This window comes from Pseudorasbora parva, chromosome 12 (assembly GCF_024679245.1).
Source record: "Pseudorasbora parva isolate DD20220531a chromosome 12, ASM2467924v1, whole genome shotgun sequence".
In the NCBI taxonomy this organism is placed as follows: domain Eukaryota; kingdom Metazoa; phylum Chordata; class Actinopteri; order Cypriniformes; family Gobionidae; genus Pseudorasbora; species Pseudorasbora parva.
The window spans coordinates 35403932-35431000 of NC_090183.1; the positions used below are offsets into that span (position 1 = coordinate 35403932).

The following is a 27069-nucleotide window of genomic DNA, read 5'->3' on the forward strand; positions in this document are numbered from 1 at the left end:
AATCTATTTCATAATTACTGCAATAAACATGTCTGTACCTGCAGAACCCGACTCATCCACTGGAAGCTGTCTTCTTCACTGGCATCAGGCCTCTGCTCTGCTACGATTACGATCCTCTCATCATAGAACACAGTCACTGAGAACACAGCAATTCTACAAAACACAATCACCCACACGATCATTATCTATTCTCATTAAAACACAGATTAAGATTACATTTCACTCTGTATATTCAAAGGGGAACCCTCACCTGCCTCTGTACACAGTTTTGACTGGTTCCACAGCTAGTGCTGTCGCTACTAGATCATCAGCATTGTGACGACGACCACTCACCATCAGCAAGCCCTCATTCTTACCCACCACAAATATCAGACTACCCTGCGGAAGGAGGAGAGATGACAAAAATAGATTTTAACTAGGGCTTTTTAATCAAAATTCATTTTTTATTGTTGAATTAAGAATAGACTATTTATCTTGTTTAACATGTTCATTTCGTCACCATTTGCTATATCCAGCAAAGTAAACCATCAGACTGAAGGGATGATTCTCACAAAACTGTATTTTCTGCAAGCTTTTTTCAAATTCAATTTAGGTGTCTATCCAAAAAGGGACACTTGGAGTCTCCAAAAGGACACAAAATAACCAAATGATATAAGAAGTCCATTTAATTCATAAATGTATATGCATCAAAGCACCCATAAAAAAAGTCTGGATTTTTTTTTTTTTTAGCATTTGTACAATTTAATATCAAAGAGCTTTAGACAAGTAGACAATAACAGACTCAGTCAGACTCATGCTTGCTTAATGTATGACGCCTGTATGTCACCGCAATCTTCTTTACCTTGATTGCAATCCAGATCCACCAAAATTTTACAAGTAAAATGCTGGTTTGCTTTATCCAGCTGTGAAACGCAGTTTGCGTATCATCTGGCCATACAGTGTTGGGATGTTTTGACACTCATTTTCACCTGTATTTCCCCCAGCGTAATGTGTGAGGGCTCGCACTCTTCAGAAACAACAATTATATGACAGAGCTTGTGTTTTAAAGCTAAACAGACACTGGAATAAATAATTCACTGAAAACTGGCCGTGAGTCAGTGTTCTCACTGCCATCTCTGATGTAATCAGCCTGGTTTTCTTGACATTAGCGCTGTTTAGGATTGATTGTTTGAATAAAGTTGGGGGGGGGGGCTAATGCTATTTTATGCATTCTGCCTTATTTACACTGTTAAAAAGTTGGATTCTAGTGCTAAACATGGTTGGACGTATGACGGACTATTTCAACGAGAGCGAGAGCAAGAGCAAGAGTGTGCTCGTCAACGAGCATCGTTCGTTTAAGGTAGCCATCAGCAGTGCTGTCATTTTGGTTTTAGACCACGAAATCCATAATATCTAGCTTGGATGCCAGCCGAATTTAGCCCCACCCACAAAATTTTTAGGTCGGGCAGTTCGGTCTGGCATTGCTCCATAGAGGAATGATTATCTCCGAACAGAAACTGTTCGGACCAATGAAATCATCAGGGCGGGCTTTAAACGATGACAGACAGATGGTCAACAGTAACGTAATCATGCACGTCATCAAAGGGGCTTAGATTATATTTGTTCGAATCCTAAACGGAGAGCTTGTTTGTATGTGCATTCACCTTCACTATTTCACTCAAAGATGATGATCATGTTGGTAAATACTCTGTGTATCATTAAATTCTTTTATTTTTTACAACACCGGCAAAGATCATTTATTCTAGCGCGTGTGCAGACAGGGTTGCCGAGTTTTTACAACAAAATCCGCCAACTACTAGCCCTAAACAATAGCTTCTCGGGGGGTTCTCCGGAGGAAAATGGTGTATGGGGGTGAACTTGGCAACACCATGGGCAACACAGTGCAGTTGAGCTCTGTCTGTTGACATTTGACAATGCGTCGCTTCATTGCTCTGATTGGTTGTAGGTCTATCCAATTGATGTCTTTCCTGGTTCGGTTGAAACACGCCTCATAATCGCAGCCCAATGGAGCAGTTTCAGACTCATATTCTGACTAGAATTGAGTATGACCACTTCAGGCTACATAATATCACTAAAGTCTGTTTTTGGTTGCGAGGGAAAGATAACCTTGTTCAGCTTCCTAAATAAACCAGCGTTAAGGAGTTTTTTTCCACAGCAACAACGGAGTTCTGCAAGTGTGTTTGTTTGTTCCCGGTCACGAGTCGAAACCTCAAGCAGTGAGTGAAACTGCATTAAATGTCTGTGTTTTGTTGGCAATCGGTGCGCAAGCACATATATGAAAGTTGCAGGAATAATGCCATATAGTTTACTGTTTGTATGTGTGTGTGTGTGTGTGTGTGTGTGTGTGAGCTCTGTCCACTGCACGCTGCCACAAGTTCGGCTGTTTGTCGTAAAGAATCGGAACAGTGTATCTGTCTTTAATAAATATGGTAAAACTAAAGACTCTTCCGAGATATGAAGGATGCGGTACTACTCTATAGGTACTCAAGATTAACATGAGACTGGCAGAAACTGTGTGTGTTATGTACACTTATAAAGAATGAAGCTGTAGTTTGATGAAGCTCTGATCTCTGAAACAGAGATGCAAAATTGGGGTAAAGGGTTCGAATAGAAATTTCTGTCTGCCAGACTTCTAAGATCCTCTAACTGCATGATGTTGTTGAAGAAATTTTTATAATTTATGTTTGAGTTCACACAAGAAGTCAACATCTGTTTCTGCCATAATAAAACACCATAAGACAGTGTCTTTTGAAACCCAGGGGGTAGGGACGGGAACCCTAGTTTGAGAGTTTTCCCTCATCAGAGGTGTCGGCTAATCTAAATTAGATCTAAGACCACTGTTTGTTGCTTTTCATTTAAATGAGTTCTAAGACAGAAGGGGGGCCATGTATGTGTGTGTGTTTCTTACTTTCCCTCTGTAGGTACAGGGACCATTGTATCCCATGACAAAAGGGTTGGGGGGGGAGACATTTGTTTCATCTTTCCTTTTGTTTTTGTAAAACACTGACACGGGTATAAAAGCTTGGACCTTCCTTTGTTTCCCCAGTTCACACTCGACGCAGGCATTGCCTGGTTGATTGTGGATTCATTCTTGCAAGGATTAAATCTTTATAAAGACACGATTGGCTAAGGTTTGTCTCTTATTCAGAAATGCAACGGAGTTAATATAATTTTGCCTATACATTTTGGTGTCAGAAGTGAGGATTCCTTGGATGTGCCTTCCGGACCCTGAGAGCGGACGGTGACCGATCATCCTGGACGTTAGAGTCACAGCCTTACCCCGACTGATTCAGGGAGAAGGGCCGGCTGCTCTAGGGGTCCTGGAGGGTCCAACCACTGGAATTAGAGAAAACGAACCCGGGGTGGCAACGGGACGCTTCTGGTAAGAGACAAACTTAAAAATTTGGGGAAGAATTTTAAATAGAATTTGGTTAAATTGAAATTTTAATTGATAGGGATTAACCATACTGGAAGTCTGAATCTGTGGCAAATGCAACGTGAATTTATGTGTTTTACGGGGTGAAACTGAAATCACGTGGGCGAAAAAGGACTGAGTTGTGTGCGGTCCGGGGACTGAGTTGTGTGCGGTCCGGGGACTGAGTTGTGTGCGGTCCAGGGACTGAGTTGTGTGCGGTCCGGGAACTGAGTTGTGTGCGGTTCCGAAATCGGGCGTTTGAGTAAGCGTCCGTCCCGTCTGGTCTGGGTGAAGGATAAGATCTGTACGGAGACGTCCGACAGATTACTAGCGTGCACGCGAACAGCCACAGACTCAGACTGCCAATATGGTAAAGTCCCAAAGCAAGCTAGCAGAATATGATACACCGGTGTTTTTGTCAAATGGGAAAATTATATGGCCAAAAATGCATGCAAGGTATAGAGAAATTAATTGAATTAATCATGATTTCCAAAAGAGGGAATGCTGTGTTTAACCAGGCTGAAAGTGGTCTGTTGGAGAGAGGAGATTAATCAAAGGGCTGTTGTGGGGGATGTGTGTGAGAAATGCAAAATAACAGTGTTGAATGAAACTGATAGCAGGGAAAGGAAAATGTTGTCTGATCACACAGAAGCTACAGCTGTTTAAAGATCGCTGGTGAGTATGAGATTAAGCAATGGATAACAATTTATGATAACTAAATTAGAGCTAAAAATTTGAATGGCATGATGAGTAACTTGATTAGTCCGAATAAAGATTTTGAGACTAGAGAGCAAATGCTGTAAGCAGCTTTGCTCTGAAGATCGCAATTGAAATAAGCAGAACGTATTAAGAAAATGGCCAGCAATGTTTAAATTATGTTTAGAAAATTATACGGCAACTTAACTGGCTACAAATAAATTGAGAACAAAAGAAATTCAAATTTCTAGGTGTTAATGCTTATTCATGGGTTGTAAAATGGGTGGAATGCCATTAAACTCTGAAGGAAAGATCCCAGTAACTGAGGGATTGTATAATCTGATAACATTAAACTCTGAAGGAAAGATCCCAGTAACTGAGGGAATCTGATAGCTAAATGTGATTTTTGTTTTGAAAAAGCAGATGAATGATACCATTAATTGCAAGACATTGTATGTTTTATTGGACCAGAGCTCTTCTCTGACTGTCCGAGCGATTGCCGCTTTAGACACCGCCTTACAGACTGGGAACCAGACTGAAACATGTCGATTGCTGAATAAAATGTGTGGTCAGCGGGGCATTTTTGCACATAACTGTGTCCACTCACCCATAAGGTGTTGAAAATGTGGCAAAATGAGACCACCAGACTAAATTTTGAAAACGAAACTAAATAAAGAATAAATTAAATAATTATTTTTTGGAAAGAAGGAGTTGTGATAATTTTAATTTTAATTATGAGATAAAATTAAAGATGATAAAATATGTTGATACATACATTTTGATGTAGAGGATTTAAAATAAATATGCTCTTGCTCTTCTCACTTTTGCAAAACTTTGATAATGCTTATTTGACTGAAATTGGATTGTTGAAATAACTATAGGTGAGTTAATTTGTTGGAAAACCTAGAAGCTGATGTTTTGGGTTGATTATTTGGAAATGTGATCTCAGTCCAAGAATAGAGTTAAAAGGAAAATGTCTGATGTCTATTTGGAACCAATTTTAATTCATAGCCAGGTCTTACACTGAGGTAGTGTGAAGAGTGAAAAGTTTGTGAGAATGCAGTGTGCCAGCCCTGAAGGCCTCAGAGTCTCTCTCTCTCTTCCCAAATTAGCTCAAAGCTGATATGTGGACTAATGTCACAGTATGTCATAGGATAAAGACACAAGGCATCAGCTGACAATCATAGGGACAAAGATTTATAAAAAATAAACGATTGCCAATGGGAGGGCAATGATAAATATTCATGAAGAATATTTCAAATTTTTCAAATATAGACTACAAAATGAACTGAAATTTGAGACTAATCTGTTATATGACCAGTAACTTCCATGCCTGCTCTTAGCCACCACCATGTACAGAACTGATGGCTTTGGTCACAGAACATTAAATTGTTATGACCAAATGTACTGAGTATAATCTATTAATTTTAATGATTAAGTTGTGTTGTAATTAACCTGTCTCCATGTTTTACCAATAGTAAGCAGACCAAACGGCTCTAGTGACTCTTGAATGCACTTTCCCCAAAGTTCCAAAACACAGCCGATCCTGTTGAGGGTCAAAGAACTCAAGCGGGGAGTGGGCACGAAGTGATTTTCCCAATGACGGGTAAGATTCTGTGTGGCCTGACGCAGAACAACCTAAGCCAGGGGGATCACGCTGACACTCAAGCTCCGCCCCCAAAAGGAGGGTGGAGTCTATGTGAGGTGTGTAAAGTTGAACAGATGTCTGTATGAGGCAATCAGACTCACTGTGTGGGGGGAGCTGTGTCTTGTAGGGGCCGAGAGTCCAGACAGAGATACAGCAGTCTGCCCCAAAGAAAGGTTCTTCTATACCGCTCACCAAAACAAAACAAAAACCCGCATATATTGTGTTTGAATGCCAGGGAATGCCAGGGAGCACCCTGAGGGAAAGTTATGATGGTAAGGGGCATTCAAGAGCCAGCTGAGACCATGAGGTGATTGTCATTAACTTTTCTGGAGATCAGAACAAAATGTATTAATTGGTATCAGTAAAACTGTGTGATATTGAACTAATATGTCTCTATCATAGTTTTAAATCCTGCAGGTCATTAGATATGGCAGAGGATAATTCAGAGACATGGTGATGGCTTTGAGATGAGGACGAAATTTGAAGTTTAAAAAGAAGGTCTGGATAACAAAGGTATTTAAACTCAAGATAACTTGAAACAATTTCACAGAATTTAATACTATAAGTTGCTCTGAGTTAAAGTCTCAGAAGCTGTTGAAAAGATTATCTGTGTAAGAGACAGAGAGAGATAAAGTGAGAGAGAGAGAAGCTGCTTGTGGAAGCAGGGATGGCACAGTGTCTGTTAAAACTGAGACAGAAAAATAAATAAATAAATACATTTGGAATCAGCTGACTTCTAAAAGACAACTTAAAAGTGAACAGACATGATTTGAAACTGGTTAAGAAACCAAGTAGAAGCAAATTTTGAGAATGAGCAGTTCATATTTATGTGTCCTGATTAAGGTAGTGTTTTAGCACTACATATAATAAAGTTAAACAACAAACTTTAAAAGAAGCTGATTATTCTGAATCTGATAAAGAAGATGATCCAGAATTAAATTGGGACGAAGCTTTAAGTGGATTGATATCCAGCTCTGTCTATTAAGGGTAGTTATGACTACTTTTGTCATTTATGATGTTGAATTACACTCTGGATTAGTAAATGCTATAGATTTAGAGACAGAGACAAAGTGACAGATTGGCTGAAGTCACTATTGAAATTATCCAGAGACTCCATCGCATTTATGAAATGCTGGAGGGCGAACAAAGGAATAAAAAATAAAATAAAATAAAAAAATAGTAAAAATAAAAATAAAAAAGTTTAAGTTGTATGGTTCATAAGAAGGAAAGCATGACATTTGACTTATAAACAGAACTACAATTAATGTAAGAGAATAATAAAAATAAAATTAAAAGGACTGTGATGCTCTCTGTGTGACTGGGATTGAGATGAGGTAAAAATAGGGATTGTTTTAAAACAAGTTTAAAATAAATTTTGGAATTATAGTACAAATTTGAATACTTTATTAAAGTAATTTGTATGACAGCAGGGAGCAGGTGGGGTAAAGTCTAGAAAGGTGGAGGTTTTGATATGGAGAGAAGAGGAATGAAGGCAGAAAGACAGCATACATGTGAATGAATGAGAAGAAACCAAGTGGAACAGTGAGGTTTACAGGGAAAAGAGAAGTAGGGGAAGAAGTCTGTGCAGGCAGGTTGGAATGGGTGGAGAAAGGTGTCAAGTCTGTTGATTGATAAAAGAGAAAGGAAAGGTGTACGGGACAGTTGTGAGAGACCAGCGATGGTGTGTGGTTTGGAGACAGTTGCACTAAGGAATTGAGCTAGAGGGAGGAAGATGATTCTTTGACAACCCCTGAAGGGAACAGCCGAAAAGAAAAGAAGATTAAATAATATGAAAACCATTTGTAAGTTCTTGGTAAAATTATGATAATTTTGGAGTTTTAATTGACAAAACATTGGATGAAAAAAAATGTACTTTGAAGGAAATCCTAATTATTATATCATATTATACCTTATTATATCCTAATTGATAAAGAATTGGGTATTGAATATGATTAATCATTAATGTCACAAGAGAAAGATGAGTGAACGAGCTAATTGAATGTGATACAACCACATAATTATGTCGTTCTGATAAAGTTTTCAACATTAATACATTTTGATTTATGTTCATAAGAATATGATGTACAGTGAGAAACTGTACAGATCTAGATATAAACATGAAGTTGAGGTTGAGGATAGTGACCTCAGACATTTGAGCTTTAAACATAAGTCATGCCTGGGCAGAGGAGTCATCTGAACTGTGGGCAAAGCACAAACATAAACTGAAGGATGTTTATATATATATATATAGACTTAAGGGCTTAGATTAATTATTATCTATATATTACTTATTTTTTGTTGTTCAATTTGAATTGGACCTCTATTGGAGTCTGTGATGATTTGGATTAATCAAGAGAAACAATGATTGTTTCTTCCTTCATGTTTTCTAAAAGTGTGTATTTGGTCTCTGAGGAGGGACTGAGGGTCTGTCCTAGGAATGTTTGATGTGTCACTAAACAGTTGATAGCAACGAGGTGTCGTATGCTGGATTTTGAAGGTTTCACACACCTAAATTGATAGGAGTGCAGTGACAGTGCTTACTCACTTAGCCCGGCTTGCAGATATGAAATATAAATCGTATATTTACTTTCACTGAAACACGAAAGAATCAAGATAAAGATTGCCTGGTTAAGACTGAAGCCCTGACTGAAGCATGTTGATGAAAGGTACAGGTGTAACAATTTACACACAGTTATGTTTTGCGTTCGGATTTGCGCATGATTTTGGGGCATTGTGAAAACACTGGAAACCATCTCGCCATTTTGCGAATTGTGTCTGTTCCTCTAGACGCAATTTTTCTTGCCTGGCCGGGTTGATATCTGTAAATGCGCAGCGCACACTAATAACAAAGATTTGATTTCAACAGGAAACGTGAGAGCAGATGAGGCTGCAAAGGCCGGGGCAGAGCAGCAGTCAAAGGAACCATAATGTCTTTTGATATGTGAAATTAACAAAAAAATGCTTTCACTTCTTTACAGAGTATGGAGACCTTCGCCACAACAGCAGAGACAGCTGTGGAAATGATGTGGCTGCACCATTCAAAATGGTGTGGTGATGGCAAGCCTTGTTTACCCCCAAAATTATTCGATCATTATGCTAGATGGCTGCATGGATGACCAGGCAGCCAAAGGGGGAATTATTAAATATAAAACTATCTGGGGTACAGTATTTGATGAAATTTTTTGAAAAAACTAAACTGTCTGCGGTACAGTATTTGAGTATTTGATGAACATTTTTGAAAAACAACAACAACAACAACAACAACAACAACAACAACAACAGAGGCCTACAGCAAATCTGAGACCATTTAAAAAAGTTTTTCGGAAAACCACCATTCATAGGAATGGAAGGGGGGTAAACAATAGCTTACATCAATAGAATTGCGAATTATTGCAAAAGAAATGTCTTTGCTGTTTGTCTAAGATCTGTGTGCAGGTTAAGGGACCCGATATGGTGATATGGGACCTTAGAGCTGGAAGGCGTAAAAGTGGCTAGAGCTTTTGTCATGCTGATGACGACACAAATGGCCGTCAAGGTTGCTGAGAGAGAGAGACGTGGGTGCATGCGAGCCATTGCAGACAGGGGAGAAGGAGCTGAGAGGAGAGGAGCAGGAGGCACACGTCTGTGCGGGCCAAGATCAAACACAAACATCACTTGGCATTATGATCTGAGGAGCAGAGAAACTGGCAAAACGTGGCGCTGAGGCAACCATTTCTCAAGTTAGAACCTATTGTAAGCCAGCAAAATCGAGACGCGCATAGAAGGTGATTGGACAAGATATACAACCATAGTTGGTCCATCTGAAGAGAGGTGGAGCCTTTTCATTAAGAGAGCAGAAAAGAATACAAGCACATCAAAGACTAATCCTCCTGACTTTCTGGGCGTACAACTGTGGGATTCATCTTGGCAACTAAAAGGACGGAGCAAGCAAAGCCATGACACCCTTTTCGAGCACCTGGACTGTGAGGCTTGAAGAGAACAACATTAATACACATTTTAAATTTTTCTTTTGAGTTATCAAAGAATGATAAAAGGGGGAATTGTTGAAGAAATTTTTATAATTTATGTTTGAGTTCACACAAGAAGTCAACATCTGTTTCTGCCATAATAAAACACCATAAGACAGTGTCTTTTGAAACCCAGGGGGTAGGGACGGGAACCCTAGTTTGAGAGTTTTCCCTCATCAGAGGTGTCGGCTAATCTAAATTAGATCTAAGACCACTGTTTGTTGCTTTTCATTTAAATGAGTTCTAAGACAGAAGGGGGGCCATGTATGTGTGTGTGTTTCTTACTTTCCCTCTGTAGGTACAGGGACCATTGTATCCCATGACAAAAGGGTTGGGGGGGGAGACATTTGTTTCATCTTTCCTTTTGTTTTTGTAAAACACTGACACGGGTATAAAAGCTTGGACCTTCCTTTGTTTCCCCAGTTCACACTCGACGCAGGCATTGCCTGGTTGATTGTGGATTCATTCTTGCAAGGATTAAATCTTTATAAAGACACGATTGGCTAAGGTTTGTCTCTTATTCAGAAATGCAACGGAGTTAATATAATTTTGCCTATACAATGTAAATTACAGTAATGATGCAATTTTGCATGCTTCAGTAATTTACTTGCATTTAAATTATTTTTAAAAATTAAAGATTTTGAATTAATCGCATGCCCTGATTGTAACACATGAAAAATGGCACTGTCCCTCTTGTTTTCCTTTCACACTCTTACCGGTCCAACAAAACCCAGTAATCCCGACCGCACAAATGGGATTTCACCAATAGGAGCACCACTAGCGTTGACTGGGATCACCTGTGAGATTGCATAAAAATATTTTTATGCTCTGAAATGCAGTACAAAGTTTTATCATTGTCTCTGTATGGAAGTGTTAAGTTGTTTGCCATACCTCAAAGGTGTTTTTAGTGACTCCAGACAGGCCATAGTACATGGTTCCACCAGCACGAGAGTTCACGACGATCTCTCCGATCTCATCTGTCTTACACAGCATGGGTGGCCCATCCGGTTTCACAATGCACATCAATGCTAAAGCACACATAAACACGCATGCTGACTTCAGGCATGCACATATGACAATAACATATTTTAAACTTTGATAGCATGGGATTATAATCTGGGTTCTTCTCTGAAGGAAATGTGAGTGACAATATCACTATGGTCTGTATACCCACGGTAATATCATGATTATTTTTTTTCTAAGTGTAGACATGTGAACACATAAAACATGTGAACACATAAAATTAAATTATAAAATTAAGATTAGTAACAGAGACACACACACACACACACACACACACACACACACACACACACACACACACACACACACACCTCCTGGCATGACATGTCCCACATCCTGAACGGTGAGAGCAGAGTTCTTATCTTCAGTGTTGACCCTGATGACCCCATGACTCAGCCCAGTCATGGACAGGATGGCTCTTGCTGGAAGAGGTGCACCAGGGACCCCAGGCCTGGAGAAAGGCACTGTTTTTAGAATTAAACTCTCACGCTATTTACATTTTTTCATTAAAAAAAAGAAAAAAAGATATACCTGCGAATGGCAACCGTCATAGCCTCAGGTGACGTAGCACACGGGCAGATGACCTCTGGCTTCAAACCATAAGCCTGGAATACGTTTAAAAATGCATCACATGATGAAACCGACCCTGAACCAGAAAGAGATAGAGAAACAGAGAGACAAAAAGAGTGAAATTGTTAAATATAAATATTAAATGAATATCATCTCCAACGAAGTCTCTGCAAGAGACCTGTTCGCGTAACTCACAAGGATTGGCTCCGTCAGCAACAATTAGCATGCGCAAGGAGGCCAGACTGGTCTCTCTCTGATCTCTGTGAGCCATCATCGCCCAATGCAGGTCACGACACTTCACCAAGGCAACCCGTGCTGTTGAAACACAGATGTTTATCACATCCAGACAAATGTGTGTAGATGACAGACATGCATTTGGTCTTGTACCTTTGTGTATGTGAACTCTCTGAACCCAGGAGAGTGGACAGGCCTTCATTACTGCATATGGGACACTGATGGTGTGGATTCGGTTCATTACACTCTGAAACACACACAGATGTTATTGGGCGAAAACTGCCTAGGTCAGATTTCACCCTAAAAAATGTTTTTTTTAAAAAAAGAGCAGAAATTAGCTTATTTAAGGACCATACAATAAAGCACATACACTCTCACAATTCTCAGTAACCTCATTATCATTACTGTGATATAATTATTCATCATTATATTTATATTGCAAAAAATACAAACATCATTGTAATAGGTGATGCACTGATCTGATACATCTGAAGTAAATGCATTGATGACACGTACACATTTTTGTCACTCACCGTGAGAACTCCATGCCACAAACCCATGTCCTTCTTAAAGTCCAAAACATTCACCAGTGTCTCACCTGTGTATAGACGTATTTCGTTATGTCTCCAAACAAGCACTGCATAGCTAGTTCTTTGGTGTAGTGTAACTGCAATAAAATGATGGTGTTTCCATAGCAACAGCATCACTCACCCTCACAGTAGTTACAGGCCTGAGTGAGTGCCTGGCAATGTGTTAACATGGCAACTTTTGAAACCGCAACACCCATCACTGTGCCCTCCTTACTGGCCTTATACTGCACAAGAGAAAGAGAGAGGAGAAGATGTACATGTATTCAACAAACATAAACACAGAAACATGATTCACATGATCTTACCTCTATGTATGCAGTGTCTGTATTGGCTGTTGGGATATGAGGCTGCCAGTCTTTTGAAGGCTTCGTGAGGTATTTGGAGTCTGTCACCACCCACTTTAACCTGGGCCAGCCTATCAGAAACCCAAGTAGTATTAGATCCATCGTGAAATTCCCATCACCTACTGGCTTTGAAAAGTAATGGATGTGATGTGCATGTGTGAATCTCTGACCTTTAAACTGTAGTATTTCTCCAGTGGGGGTCTTGGGTAAACCCTTTAAACAAATCTCACTGGTCAAAGCCAGACCCACGCCACAGCTACCTAACAAAAAACCAACTTGGCTGCTACCCGCATCCTGTAAACACATGGAAAAAATTTTGACCACAATACAAATATGAATTGTTAGGACTCCAGTTAACTGTTGCGGCTACCTTTCGGGAAAGTGGAACCTCTATGGGGACAGGAATGACTTCCGCCAACAAACATCCATAAAATGCAACCCAGAACATACCAGGGTCGCTGTTGGGATACACCAGCGCCACCTGGATCAATAACAAAACATTACTTGCAAATAATAAAGTGAAACAGCAGCATTTTGCTAAAAAAGTTGCTTCTAACAATATACTACTTATAGCAATGTGAAGTAAATGAGTGTTTACATCAGTGTTGTTATTGCTAAATAAAACAGAAATTATTAAAACATTTTCTTAATTTAAATAAGGCAGAAGCTAATTTTTATTGAAAGGTTCATTAATCGAAATGTTGATTTAGCAACTAATTGAAATAAAAAAGTTAAGTTGAAGAACTCAAATTTCTCAAACTGAAATAAAGCTAAATGGAAAAATATAAACCTGACGTCATACAATATTTAATCGCTATTAATCACATGAATGTCATGAGTTTTTGTATCAGTTCTAAATGTACCGTAAATTAGTTTTTAATACTCTAATCAACATGGGTATGAACAATTATGCATGCTTTATGCAAATGTATGTTTATTTTTAGTGAAACCATATTTAACAGAGCATGAAGACTAGACATGTATTGAAGGTCATAGATGTTTTTCAAAGAACTTGTTCATGTCCTTAAGCCTATAAGCTTAAAAAATCTGAATAAGCAGTGATTTCTCTAATTTTACGAATATAAATAAAGGGAGTTTTTACACTGGCAGTTTAGTTCAGAACAGGGCACAGTTCCTATGAAAACTTGGTAATGTGAAAGCGGTCATGCTGACCTGGGAGCGCACCTATACCACACCATATCTGCAGGAGGTTCATATTCCACGAGTAGGAATATAGATTGACCCCTTTAAGAGATGCGCATTCCCTATTGAACTGGCGGTATTTTATGTGTGTGTGCCGGACTGTGCCGCGGTTCACATGAACAGTGAAAAACACGGACTTGGGAGCACTTTTGTTCAGAAAAGTAACCTGCTGCGCATTTGTTTCATCCGATTGTAATGTATTTAGTTCAATAAAACACATGTAAGGGCCTACTGTAAGTGGTAATCATCATGGTTAATGATTTACCTCGGATATGAGCAAGAGTGAGCTTGCAGTGTTTTCGCGATCGGATTTGGACTGCAGAGAATGTGCTCAGTGTAAAAATGCACTTTTCTTTCGACCTGGAGTCTTATAAAAGTTAAGCAGAAAATATGGTAGCTAATGTAGGCTATAACTGCACTTGTTTCAGAGTAATGTTAATTTTAACCTTTTCTTTCCCTTTTAATGTTTGCTAGGCTGCTGCATCCTTTACGTATATGGTAAATGGTAAATGGACTGCATTTATATAGCGCTTTCAACAGACCCTTTGGCCATCCAAAGCGCTTTACATATCGCCTCACATTCACCCATTCATACACCGACGGCGATGTCAGCCATGTAAGGCACCATCCAGCTCGTCTGGAGCAGCTGGGGTTAGGTGTCTTGCTCATGGACACCTCGACACTTGGTCAGATGGAACCGGGGATCGAACCACCAACCTTCTGGTTTGTAGACAATCTACATGAACCACTGAGCCACTGCCGCCCCTATATGACTTATCTCAATTTTTCCAACTACGGGTTAGGCCACAGATCAAACAGAAAATGCGTGCTGTGTTAATCGCACGTTAATAAAATTAGTGCCGTTATTAACTTGTTCATTTTGACAGCCCTAAAAAATTATTCAAATTAAAATAAAAACTCAAAATATAAAAATAAAATAACACTGGTTTATGTGCACAAACTTCATGTAAACACCTAAATATGAACGATATTATCTGGAAACAATCTTAAATGACATAGATGTTTCTTTACCCGGTCTCCTGGTTTGAGTATCTGCTCATTTTTGGTTCCCAGCTTGTTGAGGAGAGTGTAGGCCAGCTTTACACTACGGCTCCACAGTTTCCCTGTCAATCACACGCCAATCAGTCTAAAGACCTTTCTTGCCAATCCCAGCATCTGCTTTCAATCAAGATAAGTGCTTTGAAGGTGACCAAGCTCAGTCTTACCGTACGTAAGTGTATAGAGTGGTTTTCCTGTGATATCCAGAGCTGTGAGGGCGGGGCTTTTGCCCTGTGTTGCACCCCATCGAGTTAATGCTGCCTGAAGAGCAGGAGGCCAGTTGCTTACCACACCCAACGGCTCCCCCTTCACTGGGATTATCTGCCGGCCTTCTGGCCTAGGGGTGTTAGGATCTGCCTGAGGAACTTAGGAAAAAGAGACACGATCTACATTACCGCATCATTCTTTCCTTCAGAGTATGTCTGAGAAATGGCGAGAACTGAAGTTTTCCAAGTACCTTCCACGATCTCCTCTTGGTCATCCATGAAGAACTCACTGAGCGGCGGGCGTTTGGGTCGTTTTAGCGTGTTTAGCAGCTGCTGGATCTTTGTGGACACACGACTGGACACCGGAACACCTACACCAGGATTGGGGTCAGGTAGGGTGGGATGAGACAGACGAACAAAGACACACTCACGCACACTTTCAACTGACCTGGGAATTCACAAATCACGACTAGAGCATATGTGTGAAGGTAAAAACATGTATTACACTCTCCTACAGTGGTATTTATTAGTCCTGGTCCAAAGATATCCTGATTAATCAATTTAAGTTAAATTATATACAGTATACACGACTATTCAAAAGCTTGGGATCATTATTATTTTTTTATCAATAGTTTCAATCAGCAAGGATGCATAAATTGTGCCAGTAAAGGCTTTTATAGTGATACAAACAAATATACCTAAAGTAAACAAAATAAATATTTTTTCAAGATGTAATAAGAAGAAATGTTTCTTGAGCACCAAATCAGCATATTAGGCTAATTTCTAAAGGATTATGTGACACTGAAAACTGGAGAAAATTCAGCTTTTCTATCACAGGAATAAATTACAATATTTAATATATTAAAGTATAATATTTTTAAATTAGAAAAATATCTTATAATATTACTGTGTCACTATATTTAATGAGATAAATGTTAACAACCACAAACTTTTGAACTGTAGTGCAATTTTACATCTTTATTTTGATATATTATTGTATTTTTCAATATAAAAAATATTAAAAGACTGGAATATCTGGAAAGTCATATTGACTTTTTTCAAGACTGAGTAAAAACCACATGTAAGTAGAGATGGAGGGATGAGTGATCTACTATAATTTATTTATTTTCCTGAAGAAGTGCAGGATTTCACTCTGGTTCTCTATCTATGAGACACACATACAGCATACAAACACACAGCTTTAAAGTCAATCTAAGACCAATCATTACCTCTGCCAACTCTTCTCACTGACAGAGAAAAGCAACATGACACAAGTGGATAAAAGGTGGAAAAGAAAAAAGAAACGGGATGCGATTAATGAAGCAATCAAACAGCATTCATAAAGGCTTATTGAATTGTCCCTACTGAGATGTTAACACAAAGTTCAGAGAGACATGAAAAGTAAGTTATGAACAAGGCGCTTAAAGATTGACATACATTTTCAGAGTATGTATGTTTAATGTAGCAAACAAAAAACACATGTTGCTCTTTTTATCTCTCTCTCTCTTTTACTTTTTTACACAAATACACGATCAGTACCATCTGCTGTCTCCATCATGCTGGACCGGCTCTGTCCTCGACTCATGCCTCGCACCACGGCATTGGTAGGCAGATCCACACGAGAGCCTCTGGCCTGAGCTTGGGATGGCACATCAGGAGGCCCAACTCCTCCTCCAGGATCTGGTCAATGATAACACATATTACTCGCTCAGAAGTTTTAAAGATATTTTACCCTCACTCATAAAGGAATAGCTCAGACAAAAATGAAAATTGTATTTCTTATTACTCTGTTTTTTTCAAATCTGTATGGCTTCTTTTCTTAAGAGGAAAACAGAGAAGAAAAAAGGAGAAATATAATAGAATCATGTTTGTGGTGATTTTTTCAGTCCAATAGTGAACGATTCCTTTAAGAGTCTGTGTAAAACCATGTCCATTCATGACTGCTTTCAGAATGTGTTTCCTTTAATTGCTTAAACTAGTGATAAGCCCAAAGATATTTTAAAGACAGCATTTACTATTTACTTTGTTATTATAATACATAATTATTATAATAATGTTATTAATAATAATTATTATTTTATTATAATAAACTAAAATGCTTGATTCCGATTTATTAATATTTAAGTGTTCAAATATTTATATGCAATGCCATGTAAACTGTATACAGTAAATGACACCGATTTCCTACATACACTTCTGTTTAAACATTTTTCCATTGAGAAAAACGTTTTTATAATTTTTTTAAATATATATATATATATATATATATATATATATATATATATATATATATATATATATATATATATATATATATATATATATATATTTTTTTTTTTTTTTTTTTTTTTTTATTCAGCAAATATTAAGCAGCAGAACTGTTTTTAACATTGACAAAAAAAATTTCAAGACATTACTTGAGCACCAAATCAGCATATTAGAAACATTTCTTATATATTAAAATAGAAAACAGATATTTTAAGTTCTAATATTATTTCACAATATTACTATTTTAACTTCTTTCAAACACTTCTTTCTTACTGGCCCTAAACTGATTTTGTTTCATGTCTCTCAAATCACTCTGCAGTCTCTTCCTTCTCACACTATGAAGTAACTTAAACTCAAATTAATATTTAATGTTATTTTATTTATTTATTTGCTAAGTAGCTGTGTAATTCATGAGATACAGTCATTCGCTCATTATCCCAAAATAAACCTCTCTTACATAACTGTCTCTGGTTGTATTATGTCTCATCATCATCATCATACATCATTCTTTGCATAATCTTTCATCAAAATGGAATAACTTTCTGTCTCTGTAGACCAAGGCTGTGAGGGTAGAGAAAAATATAATTAACTATAAAATATAACATCATAGCCTACAGGATATTCTGTTTCAAGTCTGATGCAAATAAACAAGGGTTTTTGCAAGGGTATGAATACCATTTCATGGTATTCATTTCATGGTATTCAATGTCTTTGCATTCACAATGGATTATTGGAAGTTCCTCTTGGTTAACCCGACAGTATACATGCTTTATACAGATAATGTGTACATCTTTTGACATTTCACACACACTCAGGGTATGTCATGTGCAGGAAAAGCACACACTCTGAATAAGTACAGTCTGGGATCAAGTGTGTGTTAAGCTATGGATGATCAGTCCTGAACCACATAACAAGCTCAACCAGATCTCTGAGAACCTTTATTATTTTTTCATCAGCTCCTATAGACAGACCAATCATTCACAGGTTGAAACACACGTGGGGCAGAGGCTTAAGGGTGGAGTGTGTGGAGGGGTAGATAATAACTCACAACAAATCTTAAACACACAGGGCAAGGTGAAAGATTTCTAACACTTGATTTTACCTCTTCCTATTCTTCTCACTGACAGTCACAAAAGATATAAATGAACAGAAAATAAAGATTTGAAAAGACAAATAAATCAGAAATAACAAAGCAAGAAAACACTTGCAAAAAAATGCCTGGTTAAGCTGCTAAAATTAACACTTATAACCAAATGGTAAAACCTAAAGTCTATGTAACATGACAAAAAAGTGTGTGGGGCAATCGTGACTCACCGATGCGTGTCTGAGCGAAGGCCTCAGCTAGGGCGGAAGGCTGGGAGTGGGAATGGGGCGGGTGGGCAGGTGCGGGTGGAGGTGGGACCTGCTGAGACTGAGGCTGAGGGGCCTGGGTGGGCCGAGACTCCCCATGTGAGAGAGTGGAGGAGGCAGAGGAGGAGGTGGAGGAGGCATGCAGAGAGCTATTAATCCAGGTGTCTGGAGACTGCTGAGGCCCTGTGCTTTCGCTTGACACGGCCTCATCATCAGAGGAAGATGAGGAGTCTGACAGAGAAACAGAGAGAGAGGAAAGGGCAAAAGAGAGAGAGAAAAAGAAATTAAAAGACAAGGAAGAGAATGATAGAATGAGTACAAGTTAGTTATTTTAAATTAAAGTATTATATATTATAGAATATTAAAGTGTAGATAGATAGATGGATAGATGGATAGATGGATAGATGGATAGATGGATAGATGGATGGATGGATGGATGGATGGATGGATGGATGGATGGATGGATGGATGGATGGATGGATGGATAGATGGATAGATGGATAGATAGATAGATAGATAGATAGATAGATAGATAGATAGATAGATAGATAGATAGATAGATAGATAGATAGATAGTCTACTAATTTAAAATAACTTAAAATTAGTTTATTTTATTTCTTAATATATATATGAATATTAAGATATTAAATATAAAATATAAATGTAAAAAAAAAGTAACTAAAGTTATATTATTTATAGAAATGAATTAAATAGTGGTAACATATGCATGAGAAAAAAGAATACCATGTGTATGAATTCAAAATTAAAAACAAGGATAGTTTAAAAAGCTGTAAGGATATTTAAAAAATAAAATAAATAAATAAAATAAAATAAAATAAAATCCATAAAAGTGGTCTGAAGTAAAAATAAAACATCCTTCAATAACTACATTATGTAATTATATGTTATACTAATTATATATTAATATATACTAAATAATAAACTATATTAAATACAAAATAATAATAAATAGTAAACTATATTAACTATTAAATATAATAAATTTCTTTACTATATGTGCTGTTGTTCTGTACATTTACATATATATTTATCACTAGCTGTCAAATATGTTAGTGTAACAGTTTATTTGGTGCTTGTATACATTACCTGGTGGTGTGCAGTTGTCAATTGGTGACTGTACATATGTGGACCGACGTTTGGTTGGCATGGGCAGCGCCATCTTTTCCTCTTTATGCTTGGCCAATGCTGCCTGGACTGCCTCAGTGTGGATATCTGAGACAAAAAGAAGAAGAAAAAATATTCCTAGGACCTCTGCACTTAGTATGATGTTAGCAGATGCCTCAGCAAATGATTTTATCAAAAGTGAAAGGTAAAGTCAACCTTGTACATCCTGGGGATAAATGCTTTGCTCCAGAGTACAACACTGATTAGAATCTCATTAACTGTCTGCCTTTATCCGTAACTTTTGTATTATCAGCAAAGCTTTTTAATCAAAACATTTTGGTAATAATTAAACAACTAGGTCATGAACATAATCTATGACAACATTAGGACAATAAATAAATAAATAAATAAATAAATAAATAAATAAATTTACAAGCAATTGACCCAACAACCTACAATCAAACACGCAAGCTACTGTCTTTCTATTGCCACAAGGCAGCAGAAATCCACAATGACACATTTCATCTAGGCAACCATTTTGTCCCAATATGGCAGAGATAACTAAACAGTTCTTACTATATGGTCAGAGAACAGCAAAATATTACCATCTGCAGACACTCTGTAAACCTCACACCCCATAAATCTCAAGTAAAGACTAGTCTATATAAAGCTAAATGGTATCCTATAACAACATTTTATAGGTGGAGTGTGTCGTTTGTTCAGTGTTGGAATACTTTCTCCTATCTCAGTTTAAGTCCCCATGAAATACATTTTTTTGGGGGGCTTATAGTATAAATTTGTTAGCCTTACCATTATCTATAAGCTAGTGTGCTCCAAAACAAAATTCACATTTAGAAGATATAAGCATTAAAAACGTACAGTCTCTCACTTAACGCCAATACGAATCAATGATTTTGATGACATCACTCTGCACTTTGGCTATTCATCTGATTTTCTGTCCAATCAAATGCACTCTATAATCTTAAGTGTCCCTACCTACATTATAAGTGAGATTGGTCACTTGTTCATACATGTACTGTTTTCTACATGATGAATGGCACACAGTGCACTATATAGGGGATCAGGAACAATTCAGAGCTGTTCAATATGTGCCGCCCTGTCTTCCTGTTTTAGTGGCAAATACTAGCCTGGATGCCATCCGAACTCAGCCTCGCCCACAACATTTGAGCTCGGGCAGTTCGGTCTGGACTTGATCCATAGAGGAGTGGTTATGCCCGAACAGAAACTGTTCAGACCAATGAAATTGTCAAGGCGGGCTTTAGACAATGATGGACAGATGATAAACACTAACGTAATCATCCACATCATCAAACGGAGAACTTGTTCGTTCAAAATAACATTTGTGTTATTTTGGCAAGGTTGCCTGCTAAAATTTTAAGTCTATATATTCGAAGTGTATATATTCACATAATTGAGGTCGCTTCAAACCATTCGGACATGGAAAACTACCTGCAGACTTGGCAACACAGTGCAGTTGAGTATGACCACGTCATGCTAAGAAATTACGTAAACACATTGAAAAATGCTGTTTGTTTCAAGGCACTTCAGTGGGTCTTTAATGTGCAGAATCGTCTATAAGTAACTCATATAATTATGTTTATAAGTAAGCCTTGGGCTGTGTATCATTATTCTTGCTATTTTGTATAGAAAGTCACATTTGAATTTACATGAGTCAAACTCTGGCTTGCACAATAATGAAATATAAAGAAAATGTAATGGAAAAAAGTTTTGTATGTTGTCAAGCTGTTCTAACCTGATCTGTAGCGTTCATCTCTAGTCCCGCTGCTTCGGTGCGGCCGCCGTGTGCGTCGGTGGCGAGAAGAGGAGGAGGATGAGTTTGACGGGCCAGGTTCAGGTGCAGAGGCGGAGGCGGAGCTTGGACCAGGGGACTGCTCATCATATGCCGGAGGCGGAGGCAAATCTGTAGACATAATAAGAGTGAACTTCATTCATACTGGCAGATGCAGTCAATGACTACAGAAAATGGAAGATATGAATGGGAAGGAGATGTGAAGAGCTGACAAAAAAATAATAACGTTTCATGCTGCAGTCCTATATTTGAGCAGTAGAAGGCAGTGCAGAGAGACTTTAGATGGAACCCCTTCAACATCAAGAGGAACAGCCTGAGAAGATGTTTCATAACCACATTATCATATGAGTCAGTAGACGAGTAAAACAAGGGGAGAGAGATAATATGGAAGAATGAGATGGGGGGAGGAGGGTGAAGCAGGAACATTTCTGTAGTTCTTACTTTGTGTTTGTGTCAAGTAGGGTGCTAAAACTTTGGCCCTCTTCTTCTCATATCCTTTTTGTGTGATGTCACCTGAAAAAAAGAGAGATAATGTGATTACCAATTAAAGATGTTATTGAACAGCCAGATAGATTGTGGTTTATCTTTCCAGTTGATCAGTGTCATTTTAAACACACAGTGGCTCCCAAAAAGTCAATTATGTATCACACTGGGATCACAAAACATCCAACCAAGCACATCAAAGGGGTACCTGGAAATATGTTGATTGTAATAGGAAATTAAAACTGAATTATAACAATAAATTAAAATAATTGTGTTTATCTCATGATGTTCTTTTTAAAGGAAGTAATATTTTTATTAAGCAACGATGCATTCAATTGAAAAGTGGCAGTAAAGGCATTTATAATGTTGCAAAAGATTTCCTTTTCAAATAAATGCTTTTCTTTTAAACTTTCTATTAGTCAAAGAATCCTGAAAAATCACATTTTCCACAAAAATATTAAGCAGCACAGCTTTAACAGAATTACAGAAATGTTTCAAAATGTTTTTTTCAAAATGTTTCAGAATTACAGAATGTTTCTTGAGCAGCAAATCTGCATATTAGAATGATTTCTGAAGGATCATGTGACTGAAGACTCAGTAATGATGCTGAAATTTCATTTCGGCCATTATAAGATTAAATAACATTTTAATATACTATACTCAAATAGAAAATTATTATTTTGAATTGTAATAATATTTCACAATATTTCTGATTTCACTGTCTAGGTAAGCATGCTCCGACCCCAAACACTCAAAAAACGCCCCCAAAAGTAAGGCTAAATAATATCTAGTATAATATTGAAAGGAACGCATTACTGGGGGTGTGGGAACTACGGCTTTTGCCTCAATAAGCTGGGAAGTTTCTGCTTATTAATAATAAGGTAGTTTTTGTAGCGTTTAAAAAAAATTCTGACAGCCAAGTTGATTTGTGTGAGTTAATGCTGGATTCATGTGTGTGTTTGTGAGTGTGAAAGAGAGCAGAATGTGTAATCTAGTGGGATTATGCAGGATGGAGAGAGCTTTGGTTATGATACACAAGCAGCTCAAGCTCATTTCAACACATCGCCTAAAGGAGAAAGATTTCAAAATCTTGAACCTCAAAATCAAAAACATGAAAATATTTATTATCCCATAGAAATCAGATTGGCCCTTAAACCGTCTAAACATTGACAGCAAACAGCACAGATTCATAAGAGGCCACTAAAACCATTTTTTCAAGAGCATTTTCAAAGCATTTTCCACACAAAAAAACACGCAAAATAGCGAAGGAAGAGTGAACTCCCATAAGTAATGCATGAGGACCGAACCCAGCTGCACCGTGGGGTATTTTTAGCTTTAACAGACTGCTCTATCACATGTAGGCAGCTATGAAGGGGGTTGTGTATATACATATATGTTCGTTCTGTATATGATTCTTTGAGTGTTATTCAGAAAGAAAGTGTTTTGGACTGCAATAAATGGCACAAGTAAATACATTCTTCCAATTCAACTGCAAACTAGAAGGTTTTATTGGAGGCCTATGGTGGTCCAGTCCACACTGAGGCTCAGATGGATTGTGATTGGTTGTTGGGAGAGTGATGATAATGTGAAGTGCGTGACAACACATTAAGGCAGAAATCTACATTAATACTTGATCACTCACTCATATGCAGGGCATGGCCTAAAGACAACACTGTCAGTCCATGCAACAATAACCTGTAACGTTCACCTCAAAATGGTATTTTCTGTTTTACATTTTTAAGTATAGTGAAATTACCCATTCTAAACCCTATAACCTGCATGTCATCTGTTCAATCCTAACCTGTAATCCAGACATTATGCCTAAAATGTAACCTTAATTCTGAATTTAATTTGCAAATCCATCCTGAAAAAGGTCAATTATTCCAGGACTACAACCCAAACTGTGCTGGCTGAGATACAAATCTTATTTTAACTAGAATGCCATAAATCCACTCTTTATACTTTAATCCAACCTTTATCAAAAACATTCTAATCCAATTACACATTTTACCCATATTTACTTTTTTTGTATTTGCATGGCATTTTGGGCAAAAGTCCTATGACAAGTGACCTTTTTCAGTAAAGCAGTTTTTTTCTTTCTCTGGAATTTTTTATTTAGTTTATGCATACATAAACAACTACTGGCATGCATGATGATTTTTTGGGGCCCTGGGAGAAAGGAGGTGAAAGAGGACATCACTCCTTTAAGAGATAAAGCTACATGTGTGTTATTGTTTGACTGTGATTATCAAAATAGAAAGTATGGTAAGACTTTAGTATGTATGGGGAACACATATTCACTATTAACAACGCCTAAAAAAACCCTCCTAATTTACTGCTTACTAACAATTAGTATATGGTAGTTTTTGTAGCATTTAACTTTAGGTACTGGGTAGGATTACGGGATGTAGAATGAGGTAATGCAGAAAAAGGCATTAATATGTGCTTTTTTAAGTACTAATAAACAGCATACTAATAAGCAACTAGCTAATAGTGAGAATTGAACCTTAAGGGGGGGGGGGGGGGGGTGAAACACTCAGTTTCAGTCAATCTCATGTCAATCTTGAGTACCTATAGAGTAGTATTGCATCCTTCAAATCTCCGAAAAGTATTTAGTTTTATTATATTTATAAAAGAAAGATAGTCTGTACCGAGTCTTTCCGGAAAAAAACGAGTGGCTGGATGCGTATCGTGTGGGCGGAGCTAAAGAATGACGAGCACACGCAAAGCGGTGACGTCCTCAAGCGTGGAGAAGAAAACGCTACCCTAAATCAGATTCACCTAATTCATATATGATCCAGAATCAGATGCGGAGGCTGAAATAAATTGAACAGGGGAAACAGCAACAGCAGGACGTCCGTCTCTGTGGTATGTACTGTATTTAGTGGCCTGTCAACATTTGTGTGTGTTTACTCACAGTTTATGAGGACATGATTCGGTTTATGGACTATTGTATGCGACTAAACCTTAGCAGTAGCAAGCAAAACGGTTTTGCACGTCAGACCAGTGTAACGTTATACATAGAACAACAATGGAGTAACCGTTAGCAAATTTGAATGACAAAGCACGCTTTGTGAGAACGCTAGGTTTATGTTTGGGTGGTTTTACAATAAACAAACTGACACCTATATTGGTCTGATAAACAAATGTATTTAAACACACACCATAGATCGCATGCTCCATTGATAAATTAACTAACGTTATACACGATCGTTTTGTTTACTGATGTTTACTTACGCAACGATAGCCAACAGCATAGACATTTGAAGCAGTTTTACTCACCGCCTGCTTCTAAAGCACGGCCGCGAACCTTTATCGTCGCCGCTCCATCAAAAACACACTTCTTTGGTAACTGTTGATTTTGTGAAGTCCTGTGACAGCAGTGACCGTGGAGATCCACTTTTGCGGAAGAGTGATAAAGCGTGATGTTGTGCCGCTTCCCGTCATTTCTGCGTTCAAATCAGTTCAAATGCAGCGCTGCCTTCCCGGAATGCTGTGCTGAAGCGTTGAAGTCGCTTGATGTCACCCATAGGAATAAAGTGAAGCGCGGTGCGACAGAAGTGTTGCACGGACGAGTGGATCTGCAACTTGAGAGCAGTGTTTATGGGCGTGCATTTCCACTCTCGCTCTAGTCACGCGCGCGCACCCTACCGGGAGAAGAACCCGTACAGCCCATACAAGGACCTTCTGCTCTATCGATGTCAAGCAGACCCATACTAGAAAAAAACTCTCCGAAACTTGTGAGAAACCGGAAGGAGTATTTTTAACACAGAAATACTCCATCAAACGTCCAACATTAGTTTTTGAAACTTTGTCTATGTTTAGGATGGGAATCCAAGTCTTTAAAAGTGTAAAAAGCTCAGTATGCATGAAACAGTATTTCACCCCCTTTAAAATAAAGCGTTACCAAAAGTATATAAAACAGTGTTTCTAACCGACAAGTAACCTAAATGAAAGCAACTTATTGTCATTCTTGTTTGATTATTTTACATTAATCTAATGACTAAAATTGACAAAAACCTACATGGCATAACATTTTTTTTTTTTTTTAAATACAAGTTTATAAATTATTTATAAAAAAAATGGCTTTAGTAAATAAATAAGTAAATAAATATGAACACTAACATTCAAATTTTTGGTGTGTGTAAGATTTTGAAAGAAGTCTCATATGCTCACCAAAGCTCCATTTATTTACTCAAAAAATATACAATAAAAATTCTAAGAAATAGAAACATTCCCCATTTATTATCAATGTTGAAAAAGTGTTTTGTTAATGTTTTTTATGAAGTGTTATTTTTTCAGGATTCTTTCATAAATCAAAAGTACAAAAGAACAGCATTTATTTTGAACAGAAATCTTTTATAACATTATAAGAAACTTTACTGTCACTTTTGAAGTTTTGATTAGTGTAGGGTCCTTGCTGAATAAAGGTATACATTTTTATACTGACCTCAGACTTTTGAATGGTAGTATACACTCACCTAAAGGATTATTGAACACCATACTAATACTGGGTTTGACCCCCTTTCGCCTTCAGAACTGCCTTAATTCTACGTGGCATTGATTCAACAAGGTGCTGAAAGCATTCTTTAGAAATGTTGGCCCATATTGATAGGATAGCATCTTGCAGTCTGGTGACTGTGGGGGCCATTTTAGTACAGTGAACTCATTGCCATGTTTAAGAAACCAATTTGAAATGATTCGAGCTTTGTGACATGGTGCATTATCCTGCTGGAAGTAGCCATCAGAGGATGGGTGCATGGGGGTCATAAATGGATGGACATGGTCAGAAACAATGCTCAGGTAGGCCATGGCATTTAACTGATGCCCAATTGGCACTAAGGGGTAAAAAAAAGTGTGCCAAGAAAACATCCCCCACACCATTACACCACCACCACCAGCCTGCACAGTGGTAACAAGGAATAATGGATCCATGTTCTCATTCTGTTTACGCCAAATTCTGACTCTACCATCTGAATGTCTCAACAGAAATCGAGACCCATCAGACCAGGCAACA

The 27069-nt window shown here is 37.8% G+C and overlaps 1 protein-coding gene across 5 annotated transcripts in view; it reads right to left on the minus strand.

The window, feature by feature from the left end:
- The window catches only part of dip2bb (disco-interacting protein 2 homolog Bb), a 52184-nt gene that overhangs the window by 15120 nt on the left and 9995 nt on the right, over positions 1-27069 (minus strand). For 2 of the 5 annotated variants that reach the window (XM_067460029.1, XM_067460027.1), the window contains exons 2-23: positions 22011-22082; positions 21513-21680; positions 19721-19846; positions 18578-18844; positions 16535-16675; positions 16225-16242; positions 15247-15366; positions 14957-15154; positions 14763-14854; positions 12898-13008; positions 12698-12821; positions 12489-12598; positions 12305-12407; positions 12127-12191; positions 11747-11840; positions 11555-11674; positions 11321-11435; positions 11101-11240; positions 10658-10794; positions 10483-10563; positions 251-378; positions 39-153 (exon numbers count right to left, since the gene is read on the minus strand). In XM_067460029.1, coding sequence (XP_067316130.1) covers positions 39-153; positions 251-378; positions 10483-10563; positions 10658-10794; positions 11101-11240; positions 11321-11435; positions 11555-11674; positions 11747-11840; positions 12127-12191; positions 12305-12407; positions 12489-12598; positions 12698-12821; positions 12898-13008; positions 14763-14854; positions 14957-15154; positions 15247-15366; positions 16225-16242; positions 16535-16675; positions 18578-18844; positions 19721-19846; positions 21513-21680; positions 22011-22082 — 2645 coding nt within the window. Of the gene's footprint in view, positions 1-38; positions 154-246; positions 379-10482; positions 10564-10657; positions 10795-11100; positions 11241-11320; positions 11436-11554; positions 11675-11746; positions 11841-12126; positions 12192-12304; positions 12408-12488; positions 12599-12697; positions 12822-12897; positions 13009-14762; positions 14855-14956; positions 15155-15246; positions 15367-16224; positions 16243-16534; positions 16676-18577; positions 18845-19720; positions 19847-21512; positions 21681-22010; positions 22083-27069 lie in introns of those variants that run through there. The other 3 variants (XM_067460031.1, XM_067460028.1, XM_067460032.1) reach the window with 2 other exon arrangements.